Source organism: Excalfactoria chinensis, chromosome 5, assembly GCF_039878825.1.
Source record: "Excalfactoria chinensis isolate bCotChi1 chromosome 5, bCotChi1.hap2, whole genome shotgun sequence".
Lineage (NCBI taxonomy): Eukaryota > Metazoa > Chordata > Aves > Galliformes > Phasianidae > Excalfactoria > Excalfactoria chinensis.
The window spans coordinates 7,196,657-7,218,332 of record NC_092829.1 but is presented as its reverse complement, the minus strand read 5'-3'; the positions used below and the strand labels follow the sequence as shown (position 1 = coordinate 7,218,332).

The 21,676-nt window shown below is 41.4% G+C and overlaps 1 protein-coding gene across 1 annotated transcript in view; it reads right to left on the bottom strand.

Annotated features, from left to right (window-relative positions):
- The window catches only part of NUDT14 (nudix hydrolase 14), a 48,243-nt gene extending 34,842 nt beyond the window's left edge, over positions 1–13,401 (bottom strand). Inside the window, exon 1 of the mRNA XM_072337943.1 lies at positions 12,859–13,401. Within this exon, the coding sequence (XP_072194044.1) occupies positions 12,859–13,341 (483 nt within the window). The 5' untranslated portion in view covers positions 13,342–13,401. The remainder of the gene's footprint in view (positions 1–12,858) is intronic.
- Positions 13,402–21,676: the final 8,275 nt, after the last annotated feature.

Sequence of the window (21,676 nt, the reverse complement as noted above, 5' to 3'; positions counted from 1 at the left end):
TACAGTACGACATCTTACTTGATATTCTTGAACTCCTTCTACTACTCATATAGCGCACACATCACGTTCCTGTAACTCCCAATTCCCCTAACTGCTTACAGGTAGAGCAATCTCAAAGAATTCCAGACTGCTGAAGACAACCAATTTGCAATCTCCGATCCTGAAGGAGACATTCACACCACTGACTGCCAGGATTTAGGCTTCTCAGCCCATCTCTGCAGGCACAGCGCAGAGAGAAGCAAACACAAGTGCAATCAGTGGAGGGAGAAAATGAATCTTAAAATAATCAGTCCCAAGGCAACCACTACGCCTACAAGTGTAATTTCTCCTTTGCTACCCTAGGTCATGACCCTCATCCAGAAGAGGAAGGAAAGTGTCCTTTCATCATTAATTTTGCTATGTCACTCAAGGAAAACAACACTGACAACCCTATAAAACCACAGCGTATGTTACCACTGGTAGTTCAGCCAAACATTAACCACCACCATCAATTGTCTAATACTTCTCATTACCTCTTCAGTCATTCTAACAAATTCTACTGCAGCTTAAGACATGATCTGATTAAAATCTTCTCTGGCTGACAAAGAGCAAGCAAAAAAGAATCTAGCCCTCTGCTACTGCAACCCTGGACTACTGCATTTCCAGACTGCTAATAAAGCTACATTAAAACCCATACACTAGATAAATGTCATTGCAATTGCAAAACCAAATTAAAACCACTGACACTGTCACCTGAAGATAAGAAACAGGCTGTGTGTATATTAAACTGCTGTATCATTAAAATTAGATTTTTTTTAAAGGCAGACAATTAATTGTACAGAACTTCAAAGTTACTCGGTTTTACAAATGCATCCATAAAGCAATAATGTATGTCACGTAAGTATGACTTTTAAAAGTAATTTAGAAATCCATTTTTTTTATAACTTACGAAGGCCAAAATATTTCTGTTGCTGAAGTCAAGTCAGTGCAGGAACAATACAGCTCAATGAACTGTACACCTTGCATCACACACCAATCTGGTACGTGCCAACAAAGAACCAGCATTAACAAGATTGACCAAGGTTAGCACTCGGGAGAGCTTAAGTTCCAACAAAGTTGGGAACGAAGCCAGGTGCAGCACCGTGGTGTCTCCATGGAGAAGCAGAGGTAGGAAGGGACGCCTCTGACACACTCTATTCCCATTGGAACTCAAGGTTACCACTCACTGCAGGTGTTTTTATAGACAAAGTCTAGGCATTTTTACCATGTCTGCTCAGTACTTTGAATACCATGAGCTTTATATACATACTTTTTCCTGGCTCATTCAACAGACTACCAAGACAGTGCAAACTCTAAGTGCTTACCTACCAAAGTCTAAAAGTAACTCAGCTCTCAAAGAATGAAGTTCACAGATTTGCTCCGCAGATTTAGCAGGGCTGGACTGAGAACGAAGCATTAAGTATACCACAAAGACTGCAAACAATTACAAATCTGCCATTGCAATGACAAGGTGCATTCTTAGGACTAAAAGACCATACAAAACATAACACTGCTGCAATCCCCTGCCCAAGGCACAACCAGCTGTGAGGCATGGCTCTTCAGCCCACTGATTTGTCACAAGGGCTAAAGGAGAAGCTACAGGCAGAGTGGAGAAAAGACACAAAGCCAACTGCTATTCATCTCATGTTCTTTTGAATTATGTCTAAAAAAGAAAAAAAAAAAAAAAAAAATGAAAAAAAAAGAATTCCAACATAGACTTTTTTTTTTCCATTTAATGTGGAAGTTTCCCTAATTGCTTGTTTTCAGGAGGTGATTAAACCTCTGCTCCCCACCTCCTAACATAATCCTTGCACTTAAATCTCGGCATTTCTATTATTACTTTTACAAATTAATCCTTCTCAATGGATGGTATCATAGTGCTCCAAGGAGGTTCGTATGTTCCGGCGGTTCATGTGAGAGCAGTGAAGCTCCACACAGATCAAAGAGAAAGCAGTGAGATAAAGTGGATAAAAAGAAACAGAGTTCTGCAGGCTGACAGGTCAGCCACCCACCCTCAGCAAGGATCTACTTATGGAAACAGCCAGGTTTCTGAAGGAGCTATCCTGGAAAGTACTATAGCAGGCAGTTCTGTACCAATAATTACTGACTGGTTACAGTGAATGGAAGGCAGATGCTCTCACACTGTTCTTGAACTGAATGGAGTGGTACAAAGCAGAAATTACTGGGTTCTATGCTGTACACACTGCACTGCTATGAAATGCCACTTGAAAGAGCAGCCCAAGCCTTGCAGAAATAAGCCAGTGGCCACTTCACTACAGCTGCAGTCTTCTTACTTTCTAAGTAAAGATGATGATAGACAAAATGCTTTACCTTTGCTCTAAATAAGGATTGAGTAGAAACAATGCAAACAGAGACCTGACCTCATCGATATATTGATAAGGAGCAAAAATACACCGTTGTATTCACAAGGCCACATTTTCACAAGTTTATTTTAGCATATACTACGGTTCTCGGCACCTGGCCCTTCAGAGCTTGGAACCCTTTACAGTCAAGAGCATTAAACAGCAAAACACAGTGTTGTGTACATTTCAACTTCACAAAGAACAGCAACTATTACAGCTAACTAGAACACCAGCTAAAATCATTGAAATGAATCACGAAAATAACAACATTACCAAATTCCATGCAGCTGATTGCATAGCCAATAATCCTAATTCAAAAGGTCTCGTACATCATACAAAACATACGGACTCTCTCAAATAATGTTGATGACGACACACTCCATTTCCAACTACTTCGTACTGAACATCAAGTGATTGCAATAGTCTCATATCAAACTCTTAGGAAAAACAGTTTTCTTCATTAGGAATCTGATCTAGTGTCTAAATTATGTACACATGCAGCTGTTTTAACTCCAGAAAGAACTAATGAATTGAAACTGAAATTTTAAGATGGACTTGTAAATAAGTACAATAAGTACTTGCTGAGCTGCTTCTTTTGGCTTGTAAAACAATTGTTTTGCTTACTAAATGCATACCTTGATCGCACACAGCATGATATAGAAGAGGACGGTTCTGGCTCAAGAACGTAAAGCTCCAAGTTGGAGTGGGACTGCTGTGTCTCATGTTTTCTATGTGCACTCAACTCTTCTCATACAGCAGAAGGTCTGTACAACTCTAAAAACCACTTACTGACTGGAAGGACTCCACTGTGTGGAGGGAAAGGAATGTGGGAAAGGAGAGGATGGCTTCAGAAGAGACACTCGTGCCATTCCCATGTGATACACAAATGTACTTTTCACACAGTGAGCACATTCTACATATTTCACATATTACAGCACAAAGAAAAATGGCTATCTTAGAAAGATAGAAGGATTTGGAGCACTTGATACTGAAAATACCAGAAGACATCCCTATACACGGGGAAATGAAAACTAGAAAGCGCAGCAACTGCCACATGCAACTTTATACTTGTGTGCTTTTCCTCCACACAAGGAAAAAAAATAACCTTAAAAAAAAGCAGCCATGGCAATTTTGCACACATGCACACACACAGAGGGTCACAGAAGCTATGAAAGAGATACTTAAACGAGGTTCCTGAGCAGATGACAAGCCATTAAACTTTCACCTTTAGGTAGTTATGATGATTTGATGTCTCTTTTATGATATCTCCCATTTTTTTTAATTAAAATCTTCAATGTGTTTAACAAGCAATTCTTCCATCAAATCTTTGATGTGTTTTACTTATAAAGCAATGACAGTTTTCAGTTCAGGCTCCTTAAAGTTCCAGAGAAACCATTTTCCACTCACTTGCTTTGAAAGCCATTAAAATAACTTGATGAAGAACAGCAGCAGGGGGCTAATAGAAGCCAAGGCTTAGTAACAATCTTTAGATTTTTCTCCTAAGACTTTCTCACAGACCCTCCTCACAAAGATCCTCAGGGCTTTTCATCCTCTCCTTTCTCCCCAACCCCCCCCCAACACAGTTCAAAGTGACAGATTGCAACGAGCTCCAGGTTCTGCTGTTTTCTCCATTTTACTTTTACCTTCCAATTGTGCCACCTCCTTCTCCTCTTCCCATTGGAAAAGAAGTAACGCACAGAAAGATTCAAGAAGCATCTTCAAAACATCTCCTAAACTCTCACCCATTCTAATGGGAGCGCTGGTACGGACCTGTTGCTTAGAAGACAAATACAACTGATATTTAATTAACCAAATTAATCAGTGATTAACTGAATAGATTAGTGATTTATATGCTGTTCTGCATTTTAGCTCAGTATTTCTGAAAGCTTCATGATGAGAGAGGTGCTGGAACAGTTTAAAACTAAAGAGATTTAAACTAAAGAACTGTGCAAGCCAATGGAAAATTATCTTTAATCACTCTTTAAAAATGGGAACTGCTTGTAACAAATGGCCAAGTTCTCTGCTGACGGTTCCATGCAAATGTAGAAATCAGAGTTTAATAGAAAACAGATCTATTAGGATAGTACTTATGCCAGCCAGAATCATTAGCGCATACTGTTTTGATCTATGCTTTGCCACTCAGACCACCATTTTATTTCTTGATTATTATGGCCACCTGAAGTACAATCTTTGTTGATCACTGACTTAGGGGAACTTCTGGACCCAAGAACTTCAGCACTCTACTGACAGCACAATTGCTGCACTCGAGTGACACCGCTGTGATCAAAATGCTGTATGGGGCACTTCTACTTTAATTAAGTCAGGCTCTGGGACACAACCACTCAACCCAGACACTTGTTACACAGGTCCCTGTTCTTTTAAAAGTTAAGCTGCAGTTACAGTACACGTAGCTTATGAGCAAACAGGGACTGACGGAGGCCAGACACATATATTCTCATCTTTAGGACAGAGGCAGCACGTGGGAGAGATCTGAGGTCAGGAAAGCAGATGGTGGGCACTGCTATTATAGCTAAGTCACCTCTTGTCCTTACAACACTGAGCTTTATGTTGTACAGTTGCTGGCTCTCACTATTTGTGTTTCTACTTTATTTTGGCAAGCTCATACTCCCTTTTCTGAGTAAGAATACAGTATGAAATAACCTCCTTCATGTCTGAGATGAACATAAACAAGCATACCTTTTGCCTTTCCTCCTGCTTAAGAAACACGCTATGACACTACTGAAGTGAGATGCTTTTTTTCTATGAGGTTTGCTTAAAAATCAAAAACAAAACAAAAAAAAAAAAAACACTGGAGAAATTCTAAGTCTGTGAACTGGCACAGAGCCCTATCAGTAAACACACAGAAAGTCTCTGTTGGCTTTCTGAGATAATTGTATCATAAATATAGGAAAGGGATCCAGCAAGACCTGAAAACAAAGAAGTTCACAAAGTACAGAAGCAATATTCTGAGCAGCAGTAACAGTTATGTATAATTTCCTACAAGCATGCAATAATTAACAAAATTAGAAAAATGTAGGGTTGGAAGGACCTCACAAGATCCCCAGCACATCTCTTTCAACGGTGGCAGGATCAAACATATGTTATGTGAGTGCTGCATAATGCATGCCAGATACAGAATAAGCGTCTGAGCGTTATGCACTCAGAGCTTCTGTTCAGGCTGTTCTATCGCTCGGGCTACTCAATCATTTTGGCAAATTTAGGTTTAAAATAAACACTTGCAATACTATACACGTGGTATTGCTGTAGTATTGTTGTGCCAGCAATACACAACCTAGAGCTCGTCACACTACAGACTCACAATTAAAATTACCACTGGCATTACTCTTTCCACATAGTTTTCGAGTATCCATGATTACTTCTCCAGAAGGCCAAATTCTTCTTTTCCCATATTTTGTATTTTCAGAGAAAGCACATCCCTCACCTTCAGGAGTTTAGCCTCATTTCCCTATAATGTATTCATCACCACTCAGCACATCTGTCCCAGCAAATCCCATTTCCTGTCCCATTCATGAGGCTCAGCAACCTGGAGCTTCAGTGATTGCCGCCACACTTTTCCCATGGCCTTCTCACCTCTCCCCCCCCACGCGCCCCGCTCCCATTGTTTATCATCTGTTCTCCCCTGCTGCAAACTGCTGTCAGATGTTCACTTATCCCTAATCTTGCTCACTGCCTTTGATATTCTTTCTAATCCAACAACCTGTCAACCGGGGCATCAGCCCATGTCCAGACCAGCTGCTCTGTCACAGGCCCTAAGATTCCCTCTCAGCTCCATGTGGTATTTAAAGGATTTTGACACAGCAACCACGACGTGAAACAAATAATTAATGCTGTTTTGAACAGCGATCGCGGCTTTAGTATGACATGAGCTGACCACTAAGAAAAACTGAGCTTTACTTTGTTTAAACTTCAGTAAACTTTAGCATTACTGTGCTAACAAGCCTTTGATCGATGTCTGGGGGACAGCACTGAGAAGCTGAGTTCTGAGATGCAAAAACTTGTTATAAAGTTAGGGAGAAGAAGGAATCCCAGTGCAAGGCAGAGAGGCAGCAAACTTCACACGCCTGCTGCGTAAAGCATATTTGTGCAGCCTGAGCTTGTAGTAAGTTTTCAAAGCACAGGAGCTGACCTTCTGTAAGCTAAAGATGAAGACACAAATGTGTTTTAAATACAGCCGGAGTTGAGGTAAAATAGTTATTGAAAATGCACTTGTATTTTCAGGAATATCAGAAGGCATATTTTCATCCCATACAGACCATCAAAACTTGACATTTTAGAGAATATTCCCACTGACAGAGAAGGTCTCATTTCCATAATACTCAGATTTGCTGTAAACACTCAAAATGTTACAGCGTTCATCTGCTTCAAACATACAGAATACACATAATGTCATAGCTGAAGTAATGACTCAGATGACAGATTTTTTTTTGCGCTGGGAAAAAAGAAGTATCTGCTATTTAAGCAAACATATGTATTTTGATCCAAACTGAAAAATAAATACAGCATTTCGTTGTTGAAGTACACGGGAAATAAAATAGTGTTCAGATCTAACTGCAATTACTACCAAATGAGTCAAAAAAAGCCCACTTTCCACTCCAGTTAACAAACAAAACAAAACATAATAAAATCTCAATGACGGGTTTTATAACACGGTTCAATCACACAGAACTAAACCACTTTCATTCTTATGGCTTGTCTATACCAGGACATCAAGAAAACTGAATCTGCAGTAAGTACCTTGATGAACCTGAATTCTGCTAGTTAAACTCCATTAAACCCCCGTGTGGACAAAGTCATTCTGTTTCGTTTACTGCTGCCTGAGGGCATGCACAGGAAGGTTAGCGTGGATTAAGGTAGGGTATGAATTCAAAGTGCAATGGTACTTTGAAAGTAGTTTAACGTAAACAGCACCAGACTCTTTGTTGTAGAATGAGACTTGGAGTCAATCAGGAAAGTCCTGTGTAGACAAGCCCTCACAGATGAGGCTACAGGAGCAGCGCTGTCAAAGGCACTGATTTGCAGCCTCTTCACCTCCAGACCTGGAAACATCTTCCACAGAAGCTGCAGACCTTTGGTAACACATTAAAACCTGCTAAATAGCCTAGATCTCCTAGCTGGCTGATGAACCACCTGCAAGTAGTCCAACAGCCCTCAAAAACAGCGTATGAGAACCTGCAAAGTACTGGCTTACGGAAAATACAACACATACGTTTCCTCCTAATGCTTGGTGTCAACTTCATAGATACCCCACAGTCAACCAAGCTGTGTAGTGATGACATTAATGACATATTAACCTCACAGCAATTGGACTTTATGATCTTTGTAGGTCCCTTCCAAATGAACTAGTCTGATCTACTTTAATGCTCGCTTACCTAAGGATAGGCACATTTCAGACCGGTGCAAAGATGCTACAGAAGATGCACAACACAACCTTATTCTTTCCAGTGAGTGACGTTTGTTGTCGTAAGTTTACTGACTCACCATATGAATGACCTAAAAATGCAAAGTTTTGTTGCTGCCAATTAATTTTCACGTGTTTACTTCAAACGAGTCTATATTCACTTCTGAAAGTACGCTGGATAAAGGCATTCAGACTTCCACAGCATAACGTTCACTGAAACAAAAACGAGAACTTGCTTTCTTCTCAACTCCTGCTCTTATTTAGTAACACTTCTCATTTCCTGCTTTGGTAATTCATACATATCTCATACAAATACATCTTGCACAGATTTCCAGAACTGAATTCTGAAGCAGATACACCTAGATTCCGTAATTTCTTTTCTTAAGCCTGTGCTCCAATTACAAAGAACACTGTTCCTTTCAAAGGAAACTCAGCTCCCTCCATGCTCAACTCCCTAACATTGTTCTTGCGAAACTTCCATGGTTCTATTCTTCCACCCATACAAAAGAATCATGTCGCACTTCAACCATAATTTCCCAGTCAACACAGCAGCAGCCGTATCAGTCAGATCAAAATCTATCTCAACCAGGATCCCAGATGCCTGGAGAAGAATATATCATTAACATGCTCCCAGCTTTCTGCAGTGGGCAGCTCAGACGCTTCCTCAGCTAGAAGCAGCGTGCTTGCTTATAAGATTGATGCTAAGGGACTGATGGAACAGACTCGTCAAATTGAAGAAAATGAAACAAATTTTGCAGCATCTCCTTTTATTGCACCATTTTTGTGACAAAAATGAAGTGCAAAATGAATGTACTCGCGAGCAGCATATTTCCTACTGCTTGAAGCCTTTTGAAGATTCAAGAGAAGACTTACTTGTTTCAACAGGTAACTTAAAAATCTGTTTACTCCCTCGACAGCATCATTTTTAACTGTCAAAATACAAAAAGAATGCTTTATGTTTATAAAAAAGCAGACGGAAGTTCCAGAGAACATTTCAGGCAGCTGGGCACATTCATGTTGCTATTACCATATAAACCATATTATTTTTTTTTGAATGTAAAGTCAGATTGTTGTTATTATTTTAACACTGCACAGCTTTGCTCTTTTCATCTTCAAAGTTTTCATGACATGAATGATACAGGCCGAGTTTTTTGCTCTGCATGCACACAGCTTATCATAGAATCAGGGTATAATCTTCTTGACATCTCTGAGGCAGTGAAATGGTAAAGACACAGAAGCAGAGTGGTAGCTCATAGACCCAAAAGAATACAGTATTGAACCTAAGATTAGAAATAAGACATGCCTTATTCACTAATGAATTGTATGCTATCCATCCATTATAAAGTTCATCCTGTGTTAAAATCCACAGTAGTATTGAAAATTACTTTAGAATGAATGTAAAACTTTAAGAGATTATAATTTAATTCCCTTAACACAGAATGAAAGTATCATACCTTAAAATTCAATTAAAGGGAGCGTTTTTTTTACATATCTAGCTTCAAAATAAACTCTTTGAAACGTTAAATCAGGGGAGGAAACATGAGCACAACTACTCTGAACTGTGGAAGGGATGTGAAGCTCATAGAAGAGCAGAGTTCCATTTTACCATTACTGACCGTATCCTTAAGTCTGATGTAGTTTTTCAGGTTGATTCCACATAATGGAAATAGATGCCCATCCACATAATGGAAATAGATGCCCATCCACATAATGGAAATAGATGCCCATCCACATAATGGAAATAGATGCCCATTCACCATTCCACAGTTTTGGAATACAGCCTCACTCACATGCATACTGGGAAAATTAATGACAGTTGATATTAGTCTAGTAACAAACTTCTTGAAAGTTCCTGAGCAGAATGAATGTGTATGTTTATACAATGCAAGGAAACCGTGGCAAGAACTCCCTTGCCAGAACAACCTTCAAAAACAAAGCTATAGAAGTCTGGGCTAGATCCACAAAACCTTTTTATGTGAGCTCTGGGCAAAAGTTCCCATCGGTGCTCAAGGTATTACTCCTCCATCTAAACGCTTCTCGTGTTCTGCCTCCCATGGAAGGACACCGTTCCCAGCTCAGAGGTCACCAAAAAGAACATGCAAAGTCACTTACTCCTGCGTGGAGCTAATTTAGTCAACAGGCTAACAAAGGTGGGTTTGAACTGGAACAGCAGAGTGAGAGCTGGAGCAAAAATACTTTTGCTTCTGCTAATTCTCAGAGGGTAATTACCGGTACTGCAGACAAACAAATGCATGCACTAACATATTACTACAGGAAGATTCACCAGAGTTCTGTCTGTCAAAACCCTATGTTATGGTCCAAATCCAACATTAGGAACCGCTGAAATCCCATGCAACTGTTATTAAGAACACAGAGAATGTAGATTCCCATTTAGGTACCTAAAGCTGACCCAAATCCTCACAATGTTGCTCACCCTCTGCTGGCTTTGCAACGTTCATTCGTTATTATTTATTTATTGTTAGTCTTGCATATAGGCCAGTGTCTGGCTAACATACACAAAAGAGAGCTGAAGATTTACACACAGATGTGTTTCCCAGCAGCGAGAACACTCTCCTGTGATGTGGGAAGCAATATTAATTGAAGCAAGATCTTGCAGCCTGACTCTACCACATCCCAGGGAAATGCCCTAGCCCTTGGGCATAGAGTTAATCTCTCATTAGCCATCCCTCTGGTCTCTTGAATAAATTATTTATGAAAAGCAAAAAAAAAAGACTTCAATAGGAAAAAGTGAAAAGAGATTTACCACGGAGTTTTGGTAGAGAAGCAAATTCTGTAGGTGATATATGTTTGAAAAAAGAGCCATTTTAGACAACAAATCAGTTCGCACTATGGGGGCAAGTGCACACTAACAGCCAGATGCTATCCTATATGTGAGTGAGGACAGAGCTTACGTCTGAAAATTGCACATAGAAAAATGAGGTCCATTCCAAGGCACTTGTAGATTTTCATTTTGAAACGTGGTTTTAAACACAGCCCTCTGCATCGGACTTGCTGTTTGCTGATTTCTATGACTCCTCTGCTGCACTTCTGCTTCTACTTTCGCACTATATAAACATGGATCAAATCCAGGCTTTCAAAATGCAGGCGAGCTTAAGACCTGAACACAAACCTAACTTGTGTTTAACATGAAAGGAACCACCAGACTTGATTCAAAGTACACATGACTCCATTCCTGCATGTGTCCACAGATCCTTGTCTGAACACCCCGATACTCAGCAAAACACTGAGCTGGATGAAGCACTAACCCAATCTTCTGGCCTACAGTTCTACCTGCTGGTCAGGAGCACTTCGCACACACAGAAGTCTTCCAAGTCTTTGCTTCCACTTGATGAGGTTTGACACAATCACCTTCAGCATTGGTAACCTATAGAAGCTAACAGCCTTACCCCATCAGCATTTCTTACTTAACCCCCCCATGGATCACCTTCTGGTTTCCTGTGCATTTCTGGCAGTCCACAAACTCGCTAGAGCAATGGTAGTTTACAGCTCAGTGGGGTGCAGGTTTAATGGATATAAACAGACTCGAAGGATAAACTGTGATATAAATCATCTGTATCTAAATTTATATTTAACCGCTGAAGAGCTCATTGTTTTAGCCATAGCGATGGGATCAAAATGATCTCCACATAAGTAGTGCAATTTGTAGATGAAATACTCAGGAATCCGTGCAATAGCTTAATCGTTCTTGAATGTTTGGAAATAAAGGGAAATATTGTTTATAACAATTCTTAATAGATTTTAAAATCATAGAATCATAGAATGGCCTGGGCTGAAGAGGACCCTCAAAGATCATCTAGTTTCAACCCCCCCTGCTATATGCAGGGTCACCAACCACTAGACCAGGCTGCCCAGAGCCACAGCCAGCCTGGCCTTGAATGCCTCCAGTTTTGAAATGAAAAAATGTGCTTTTAATAAACTTAGGGCCCATCTCCCAGGTCAGGTGCAGACAGTTGTGTGCCAGTCAGCATATGCTCTTAGGAGACCCAAGCTAGTACAATGCCACATAAACCTCCATCCACCTTCATTTTAGGATAGTGCTTCATTTTAGGATAGGCCAATGGAAACAATCCCTACCCTCCATCAGCCCCCAAACATCCATCTCTGACTACCAGATTACCACCTCTCCTCTGTTAACATAAGTACTTAAGAGATCTGGTTTAGGTCAAAAATTCTTTCATTTTTGACCAATTAAGCCTGACCTGGACCAGGTCCCTGACCCAGCTCACTATGCTGCTGCATAAACCCCTGTAAACAGAGGAGAAAGGAAGTCAAGCAAGACAGCAGATAACACAAGTGTTCTTCTTTTGGTGGCAATGCCATCCCTTATCAAATCACAGCACGTGAACAAACACGTCCTTGTTTCTCAACATGCTCGACCCATCTGAGGCACTTGTGTTCAATTAAACGTAATCTTGTTAATAGTTTCATGCATTTTAATTGAATCCCATTTTCTAAGTAAATGCAGCATGACTCAAAAATGAAAATAAAACTAATAAGTGCCATTTACACAGTAAACCAACAAAAATTCAGAGTATGAAAGAACATTCTTCAAGTTTCCTTCCAAGACCTAAAAAGAAACAACTAATTCAGTGTAAAACTTGCAACTCTCTGCAAATCAATTTAATTATCCCAACCAATCAGAAGAGCAACCTGCTGCGGGGAACCTGCTTTACTAAAGGCTGGGATCGATGAACCCGAGGGGTGTCTTTCAACATCTAAGACTCTGTGATCCTTTAGGAAAACCACATTTAATATAAAAAAACATTAAAAAGAAATCACGTGGGATACAAACTCCCTGAGCCCCAGCGTAACCTTCCTCGCAAGGCGTCGCCACCAAAATGGCGGGGGAGGCGCTAAGAGGGACTGCGGGGCAGCGCAGGGACCCGCCGCCCACCTGCCCTTCCCCACCGCCCTCCAGCCTCTTCCGTCAGCCGCCGGCCGCGACGGAGGGAAGGGGCGGAGGGACGCGGGGGGGAAGAAGCTGGGCGGGCCTCAACGGCGAATCGCAGGGTGGTATTCAGTCGCTCGATTGCTCACCTGCCGGTAGGTGAGGCGGAAAGGCCGCAAGTAGAGAGAGGAAGTGCAGGGTTGGAGCGCCAGCTCCTCAATGGCGTCCATCCCGCTGAGGGCAGCAGCCGGCAGGAGGAAGAGGAAGAGGAGGAAGGGCAGAGGCGCGCGCAGCCGCTGCAGGCCGGGCGAGGCAGTGCCTGGGTGCGGGCAGCCCGGGGCCACAGCTCCGCTCGTGCAGCAGCAGCGACGCAGGAACAGGCCGCCTGCCTTCTCTGAAAGGAACTGAAATGCCGGCTTTCTCCTCAAAAAGGGGGTGAGGCAGCGGCACGGAGGGGCCTTGTTAGGTTTGCCCTGTGCAGAAATACCTGTTGGTGAGGCTGCTTTCTCAAAGGCAAATGTTTGCTGTCTGTCAGCGTTTTCTACGTGTTGTGCTAACGTCAGCGCTGTGCTTCCAGCACTAAACAGAAACTGGGGATCTGACGTCAGTGCTGAGTTTTGTCTGAATTTCATCCTGATATTGGCTGCGTGTTCGGCTCTGCCAGATGAGGAGCTGGATGTTACAGGACAGTCCCATCTGCCTGCATGCCTTGCTCAGGGGAGACCTGATGGCTGTGTACAACACTGTGAAAGGAGTGTAGTGAGGTGGGAGTCAGCCTGTTTTTCCAGGTAACTGATAGGATGAGAGTTAATGACATCAAGTTGCACCAGGGGTGGCTCACAGAATCACTGAGATTGGAAAAGACCGCTAAGATCATCCAGTCCAGCCTCAGCCTGACCCCACCATGCCCAGCCACGTCACTTAGTGCTATACCTTCATCATGAATAAGTTTATTATCCCCTAACGTGGTGCTGAGAGTCTTAACAATATGGCTAAAAAGAAGATAGCTAGCAGTTACAAGGCTCAGTGAGAAGTAAGCGAGGCAGCATTTACATTTCAGTACGCCTGCTCTCAGCTCTGATAATGCAAGTGACAAAATAAGTGTGTTTTGTGGAAGCAAAAAGTAGCGTCTTTTAAGAGGAATATTTGTAAAGCATTCGTGACAAGTAGGCAGCTGAATGTATTTTATTAGCTATTTGAAAGTATTGGTGTGACTGTTTGCATCGCTGGATATATCCCTTGTATTTGTGTTTTTCTCACAGTGATCTTAAGGTCACTCAGAGCTCCTGGGAACTTAAGCTGTATTTTGCTATTAAATTATTTTAAGTCTTCCAAGACCAATTTAAGTATAAACACAGGTTCCGTGCGCAGCAAGTTTACAGTACCTCTGTTTGCTTATGTTAAAAGTTACCGGGTACCCAGGTCTGCTCAGCCAGTTAGGTTGCTCTCTTCAATAAACATTCTGACACCACTTGGAGGTTCTGAGTGTGCGTATGTTTTTGAGAACATGTCATAGCATGTGATGAATTGCATCTTCCATTCTTATTCTTAGGTGGGAAGCTTTTGGGGTTGTACATGTCACAGACCTGGTCTCGCTCATGTACCTGCAGTTGTAATTGGAAGTAGATTTCTGTATCAGATGGTGTCCTTTGTGAGCAGGGAGCTGAACTAAGGATGTAACAGTAAGTTTGAGGAGCTAGCTTAGTGCTACTATTTTACAGGTGAAAACTGAGTGAGAGAATAGGTAGGAAAATATACCCTGTGGTGAAACTAATATTGAGCAACTGGGCAGGAATTTTGTTACAATTCATGTCTAGCTTGCAGCAAGTCCAAGAACAATCCTGGGAAGGAAATGCCCCTCTGCTCCCACCTGCTCCCGTGGACAAAGGGGAATAACTTATGGTTGAATGGGTGAGGTGTGCTTCTGCTTTCTTGTTTCCTCACACTACTTTTGTAGCTTGCCTGCAGCAGTCAGCACAGTGACTGTGACTTGGATGTAACAGCGCTGGTTTCACAACAAGAAGCACCAGCAAATGCAGAGATGCTACATGGCAGCTTGGCTCTGCGGTCAGGGTAGCTCTGTTCACACAGTGCACCCAAAGTTCCATCAGAGCCGACGTGCCCACCATGTCCTCACCACTTTTGCTGGAGTAACTTGATCCCAAAGAACATTGGGAGGCATTTGCTCAGTGCTGCCCCATATGGATTTATTACTGCAGATCACTATCAGCTTGCAGATCTCTGTACCATGTTGTGTGTTACTAGACATGCCCACATGTCTGTTCCTGTTTCAAAGCAGTTCCTATTTTAAGGTGGTTTCATTCCTCCAGAAACATGAAAATGGGGATTCATAATTCCAAGGTGATCAAGTGCTGTGTTCGTGTCTGTTACTTACAGAGATGACTCTGATACTTAAGCTTAGGCAGATGTTTAACTGCTTGCAAAACCCTTTGGTTTCAATTAGCAATTCTCCATAAATATCTTCTACGTTTGTATGATATTGTCACTAGGTTATCAGTTTCCACACTTCTTACATCCTGGATGACTCTTTGCTATCACAGTTTCTTTGCAGATCACTATCCTTGTTTACCACTACACTCCTAATTGAAATAGATACAGATAATATGCTTCCAAAACCAATTGCCCTGTGCCATCACATCTTCCTTCCTACGTGCTACTGTTAATTTGACTCCCAATAAACAAGCAGGTGTCAGAATGACAGGTTGCCTTTCACAGCAGCGCACGTATTTCTTTTTCTTCCTTAAAAAGGATTTCTGTGTTATGTCTTTTCGGAGAGTTTCAAGGTGAGGCTGGATCAGGCCCTGGGCAACCTGATCTAGCTGTGCATGTCCCTGTTCATTGCAAGGGAGTTGGACTAGATGACCTTTAAAGGTCCCTTCCAGCTCTTCAGGGTTCTATGATTCTAAATACCATATGTAAAGCTGTCATGAGTGGTGTCCTGAACCTGCTTGTATCCTGTTGTAAGTTGTAGATCATAGTATCATAGTATCATAGTATCGTGTGAGTTGGAAGGGACCTTAGAGATCATCGAGTCCAACTCCCAGGTTTCGATGGTTTGTGTAACTTTTATTACCAGCTACGATTCCAAACAATTTTGTTTTGTGTGTTGATTTAAAAACAAATTTCCTTGGGCTTCAGTTTTCTTTGCAGACATAGACCTTCCCTTCTGCTGGAAACACACATAGACTTGTGTTTCCTTCACAAGTTTGCTGCTGCAGCCCCACTGTTTCCCATGTGCAGCAGAGAATGTCCCTCTCAATGCTTCCTGCTGAAGTTCAGCAAAATGCCTGAGCTGCTGGGTGCATTCATGCACAGTTAGGCAGAGTATTGCCTGCAGTGATTTGATGCAGGTGAGATGATACTCAAATACATGTGTGTGTATGCATGCTTTTAAGTTCTATCTGTCTTCACCAGACTTACCTTGCTCGTTGGCATACCATGAACAAAATCACCAAGTCCAGAGCCTTCCTTATCTCCAGATATTGCAGGATATCATGATTCTCTTGTGTTTCTTTTGATGTGTGTGAGTATTCTAGTTACTAAGATATTGCAAATATGAAAGCCTCAGCAGTTGGAGGCTCACTGACTAGCTGTTCTCAGCTTTCATTTTTAAAAGTTATTTCTAACCCTCATGGTTACAGAAGAAAAGTAAGGAAATGTAAACTACACGAGATCTGTCAGTTGTGAGCTGCTAAGCACAGGTCCTGTGCCAAGCAGATGCCACCAATTTAGGAGCAAGGCTTTGATGTCTGGGGAACAGATAACCCAAGCCCCCAGTGATGGGCAGAAGGAAGCCAGCAGAGCTGCCAAAAGATGGGTAATAGATCCGAAATCCAGTATAATCACAGAAGGGACCTCTAGAGATCATTGAGTCCAACCCCCCTGCCAAAGCAGGTTACATAATCTGTAATTTCATGTTAGAAATATGTATGGGTGGCAGCATGAAAGCACGTCCTCTGCACGTGGGCCATCCTTGCATTGCCACAGAGATGTTGTGAGTGCTTCTCTGGGGATAAGGTGCTGGTTCTTTCTGTAATGAAGTGGCTGTTCTGAAGTTTGCCTTTAAAGTTTACCCCCTGGGCTCCTGCAGAAAAGCAAGCCTGAAGCTGCCAATATCTCGCTTTTAATTATTACTCAGTTCTGAAGCATAACCACCCTGGTTACATTCATGAAAGTCAGGATCGTGCTTATGCAATTCGTCTGGCATTTTAAATGGAGCCCTAGAGAAATTTGTATTTTATTTTAGTAGTAACTTATCTGAGGGACTTATTTTTGGTGTTGTTGTTTTAAATGATTTACATTTACAGTACTAAATATAAAATCAGAGGTCCGCACTACGGTATGTAACAGTGTGTTCCAACAATTTTATTTACCGTCGGTTGGTTCAGAGTTGCTTTAATCACATGAATAGCCTCAGTCAGAAGGACTTGGAGTAATTCTTTGTGTATGGGTTTGCAGAATTGGGTTTATAAGGACTGACTGCATGTGCAAGGCAGGAATGGTGTGTGGTATTGCTGGTGTGCACCACTCTGGATTACGGGAATATTTGAGTTTGTTTCCCTTAGATCTTTTTGTTGGCTCCTGCTTGTCTTGAGGAAATCAAACTGCGCCTCTTGGAGTGAGAAATGACCGTCTTTACTTTGCAAAGCCAAGTACTGTCTTGTGGGTACAGTGAAAAGCTCACCTGCTTCAAGGAGAATAGTGTCATTTTTCAGAAGAGCTGGAATTTAGCCATCTGCCCAGGGAAATGAAGGGCTCATACAGTGCCTTGGGTTGGACTCAATACTGTAAAATATGTAATTGAAATATCAGTACAGTTACAGATCTCATGACGTGTTGTATTGAACTCTAAAAGTAGTGGAGGAAGAAAGCTCTTCCGCATAAATATGTGACTAATATGTCAATAAGGCAGTTCGTAAGGTATTCATAACAAAAACATGACAAGTTGCAATATGGTATAAAATAGAGAGAAGGAGGTGAGAACACTGGAAGTAAATTCTCATTTCTAGCTTTTCAGCTGGGGGGAAGAACAAACATGTCGCCTGTGGAAAAAGTAAGAAACAATATGCATGCAAAACTCAGATGCTTTTTAATTATTTTAATTACTATCCAACAAATGTTGCCTACAGCTAGCAGAGGGAAAATGATTGCAGGGAAGGCTTTGATTTTTCAATAAGCTCCTCTGTAACGAGGGAAAAAGAAGAAAACGATAACACCTTGTTGTTTGTGTTATAGTACCATGCACTGCTACAACCTGGGTCTCGTTATGCTAGAAATACAGGTAGAAAAATAGTGAATTTCCCTGAAGAGCTACAAACTGATTTATACAAAGAAACAAACAAGACTAACACTGAGTAATAAGGAACAGCTGAAGAAGGGCAAAGGAGTAAGAAATCTGCTTTTCTTTGGCCAATATGTGTGCAATGGAGCTGGAAAGAGAAAAGTATTTTGATTTCTCAGGCAATCTTGATGTTCCAATTGTTTGAAATTGTCTGTGAAAAGGACTGGAGCCCGAGTGGCTGAATGCTTGAGCGTTGGCCATGGCTCCAGCCATGATCCGGGTAGCTCAGAGCTCTCCAATCCCCATGACACTGAGCCTGGTAGCTTGTCGTAGACTGCAGGCATTAAAAGCCCGGGGGTCTTTATCTTCAGGCAGTTTGCCTAGCAAGATTTGCTGAAGCTGTGGGAGCTGGAAGCCCTGCTCCTCGGGAGAGTACCAGCTGGGCTGCTCAGAAGCCGGGGGCTGGCGCAGCTCCAAGGGAAGCTTGCTCGTTTTCCAGAGGAATTTAATTGAATACTTGTCTGTATGAAACGTTTCTGTCCAGCAAATTCAGATGTTCCAAAGGAGAAAAATATAGTTGGAGAGTTGTTTTCTACCAGATGTAGGGAACAAGTACCTGGCTTTTATTTTGGCATCTTTCAATATAAGCATATATCTAATTTATGAGATAGAACGGTAAGGAGCCACAACTGGCCATTTTCCTGCCTCCTCTTCATTAAGCGTGCAATATTATTTTCATATTTGTTTGTATTGCAATAGTGCTTAGGAATCCACAAGTTTATTGTACTCATCAGTATCAAAACAGAACAAAACAGCCTAAATGCTTTTAAGAGATTCTTGTGGTTAGAAGCAAGCTGGAGGAGGGCTCTGAGGAGGGACAGGCTAAGCTCTGCACAACCTAATTCAAGGGAGTGTAGCTTTCATCAAGGAGAGCATGAGTGCTTGAAGGACGGCACAGAAAGGGGAGCACCACAGTAGTGGAGGAGGTGGGGATCAGGATTTAAATGCAGGAGTTAAAGTCAGGAAACAAACAGGGGTCGAGCTGATTGAGTTCAGGTGGTTTAGCAATGAACCTGGAAGCAGCTGAGCTGGACTGTTATTGAGAGCTTGTTAAGAAGTGGTAGACCAGTCCACTGGTCATATGAAGGGCTGTGTATGAAACAGGGTTCTGAAAAATTAAATCCGAGGCATTTTAAGTTGGACCTTCAAAACTGTTGGCATTGACATTTCCTCGTTTTTGAGTGCTTGACTTTGAAATTTTAGCATTGTTGTTTTTTTTAATAAGTGATGTGCATTTAGACAATAGCAAGTCATTGGTTCTAATTCAGCACAAAAATAACCAAAGGCAAATGCACAGAAATTGAAGAAGAACTTCACATTTTTAATTGCTGAATCATTTTACTGGATTTGTTATTTTGTCCCGTGGCTTTAGAGGCCCCAGAAGAGGTAACCAGCGCATTTCAATTGGAGATTTGGCCATTAGCATGCTCACAGCAAAAGCAAGCCCACAGATATCCATCCCTAATCTCTGCTGATCTCCTGCCGCAGTCTGTTTTTACCTTCCTTTTGCCATGCTTCCTCTATTAATGCCCCTTCCTTGCCTGCAGACTCTTCATTAGAAAGCCTGCAGAATGGAAGGAGGCACGTGTATTACAGATGGATAGGTGTCAAGACCAGTGAAAAGTCACTGTTTGGCCACATGCTCAATTAGTCACTTGGGCAATGAGATCTGAAGCTATGCAGGGGGTATCATTGGTTTTAAATCTATAGAGAGCTATTTGCTATGTTTTTTTGTTGCTGAGTTTAGATCTTAGACTCTTATAATTGGCTAAACTGAATGAGTAAAATTACCTCCTTTATCAAAATCAGGAATTATATATTGCTTTAACTATGGTACTCGACAATAACTACTACAGATTTCTACTTCGTGTTTTAAAGACATACCGTCCATGTATGCTAATATATCTGCATGAGAGATTGCTGTGACTTGGAGCCAATCTTTGGCAGAAACAATAGAACAGACTCACAAACAGGTGGTTCTCATCACTGGATGCATAATGCTGTATGTATGCATTTAGCCTTTTGCCTAACGCCCTGATCCTGTAGAGAATGTGGTTCTTTATGGCCATAAAATGGAAGTATTTGCTGGCAAAGATGACAAAATACGTTTCTTCCTTGCAGCATCCCACTCAGTACCAGGATAAATATCTCTCAGTTGTCAGGTAAACCAACAGCACATGAGCTAAGGACAGCGTTGCTCTTTTGTGTACTGAAGAAAGGAGAATACATGCACAGCGAATGTGGATGTCCTGTTCTTCATTCATGTGTGACCAAATTCTAATCTCTCTCAGTCTGCCATAAATCCAAAATAACCAACTGAAGTCAGTGCAGTTCCTGGAGACTTGTGCTACTGTAAATGAGAACAGAATGGAGAATCTTTTTTTCTCTCTCTGGTAACAGTGAGGGAAAAAAAAGCTGCAATGTCAGCCTGGCTTTATTATATTCCTTTGCTCACGTCATGAAATGGACATCATTTAAACCTCTTTTTTTTTTTTTTTCTTTTTTTTTTTTCTTTTTTTTTCTTTTTTTTTCTTTTTTTTTTTTTCTTTTTTTTTTTTTTCTTTTTATATTTGGAATGTAACAGAAGGAGAGCCTTGATCGTTTCTTATTCTACAGGAATATAAACATTAAAAGCCATTTTTCTTTTACACATGAGTTAGGAAGCATAATTTACTTGAAAGGACCCCATTATATACTCAGTACGGTATTTGTTTATCTAATTGAATAGAAGAGCATTTACTGCAGTTTCAAAGTTAAGCCAATAAACATTTGTCTTTGTATTGCGGCAGCAGAGTTTGACAATTGGATTGGGCAGCACCCATTTTCACTTCAGTTTATTTTATAGTATTGATGAAGCAAAACTCCCTTGCTTGCACAGTTTCCACAAGTTGGATATTTGACGAAAGATGCTGAAAGCCTTTCTTACAAGCTGCCTGTGTTGCCTCGTCCTTGTTTCCAACACCACATCACAACTTTGTATTTTGCTTCTCATATCCCTGGGTATATCCTGTGTGCAAGAAGGCACAGAGAAATAAGGAGCAAGGTCTTAAAAGCACTTACATGCCTCATTTCTCTTAAAGTTTAATTTTCACTGTCAGTTGACAAAGCTGTTGGCACTCCTAGGCATAAAAATATCTGAGAATACTGTATAGTTTTTTGACTCTCTGTATAAATGGCATCCTGAATCGTGCGGTCTGTATCGAATAGCTTCTGGAACATCTCCCCTAATCAGTTTCTTTTGGGAGCAGGATAACCATGTCCCTTCTGAAGCGGTGTCAGTGCCCTCCCCGCATGGGACTACAGATGGGATCTTTGTTACAGAGGCATGAGATCAATTCCTGATTCCAGGCCGTGTAGTAAGTGCATTCCTGACTGAATGTTACATCGTTTTTATTTTCCTGGGACAGCGTTGCACTTTGTCTCCTCACTGAAAGAGCTATGTTCATTAGATACAGGAAGTCCTGCTAAACATCCATAACGTTACATCAACAGCTGCTGGTAGATCATTGAATGCAGTGATCAGGGGAGAGTTTGCAAGAGATTTGGTACTTCTTTGCAGTGATTGTTTTCTTCAGTGGGCTTCAGGATCTGAATTTCTGTGGAAA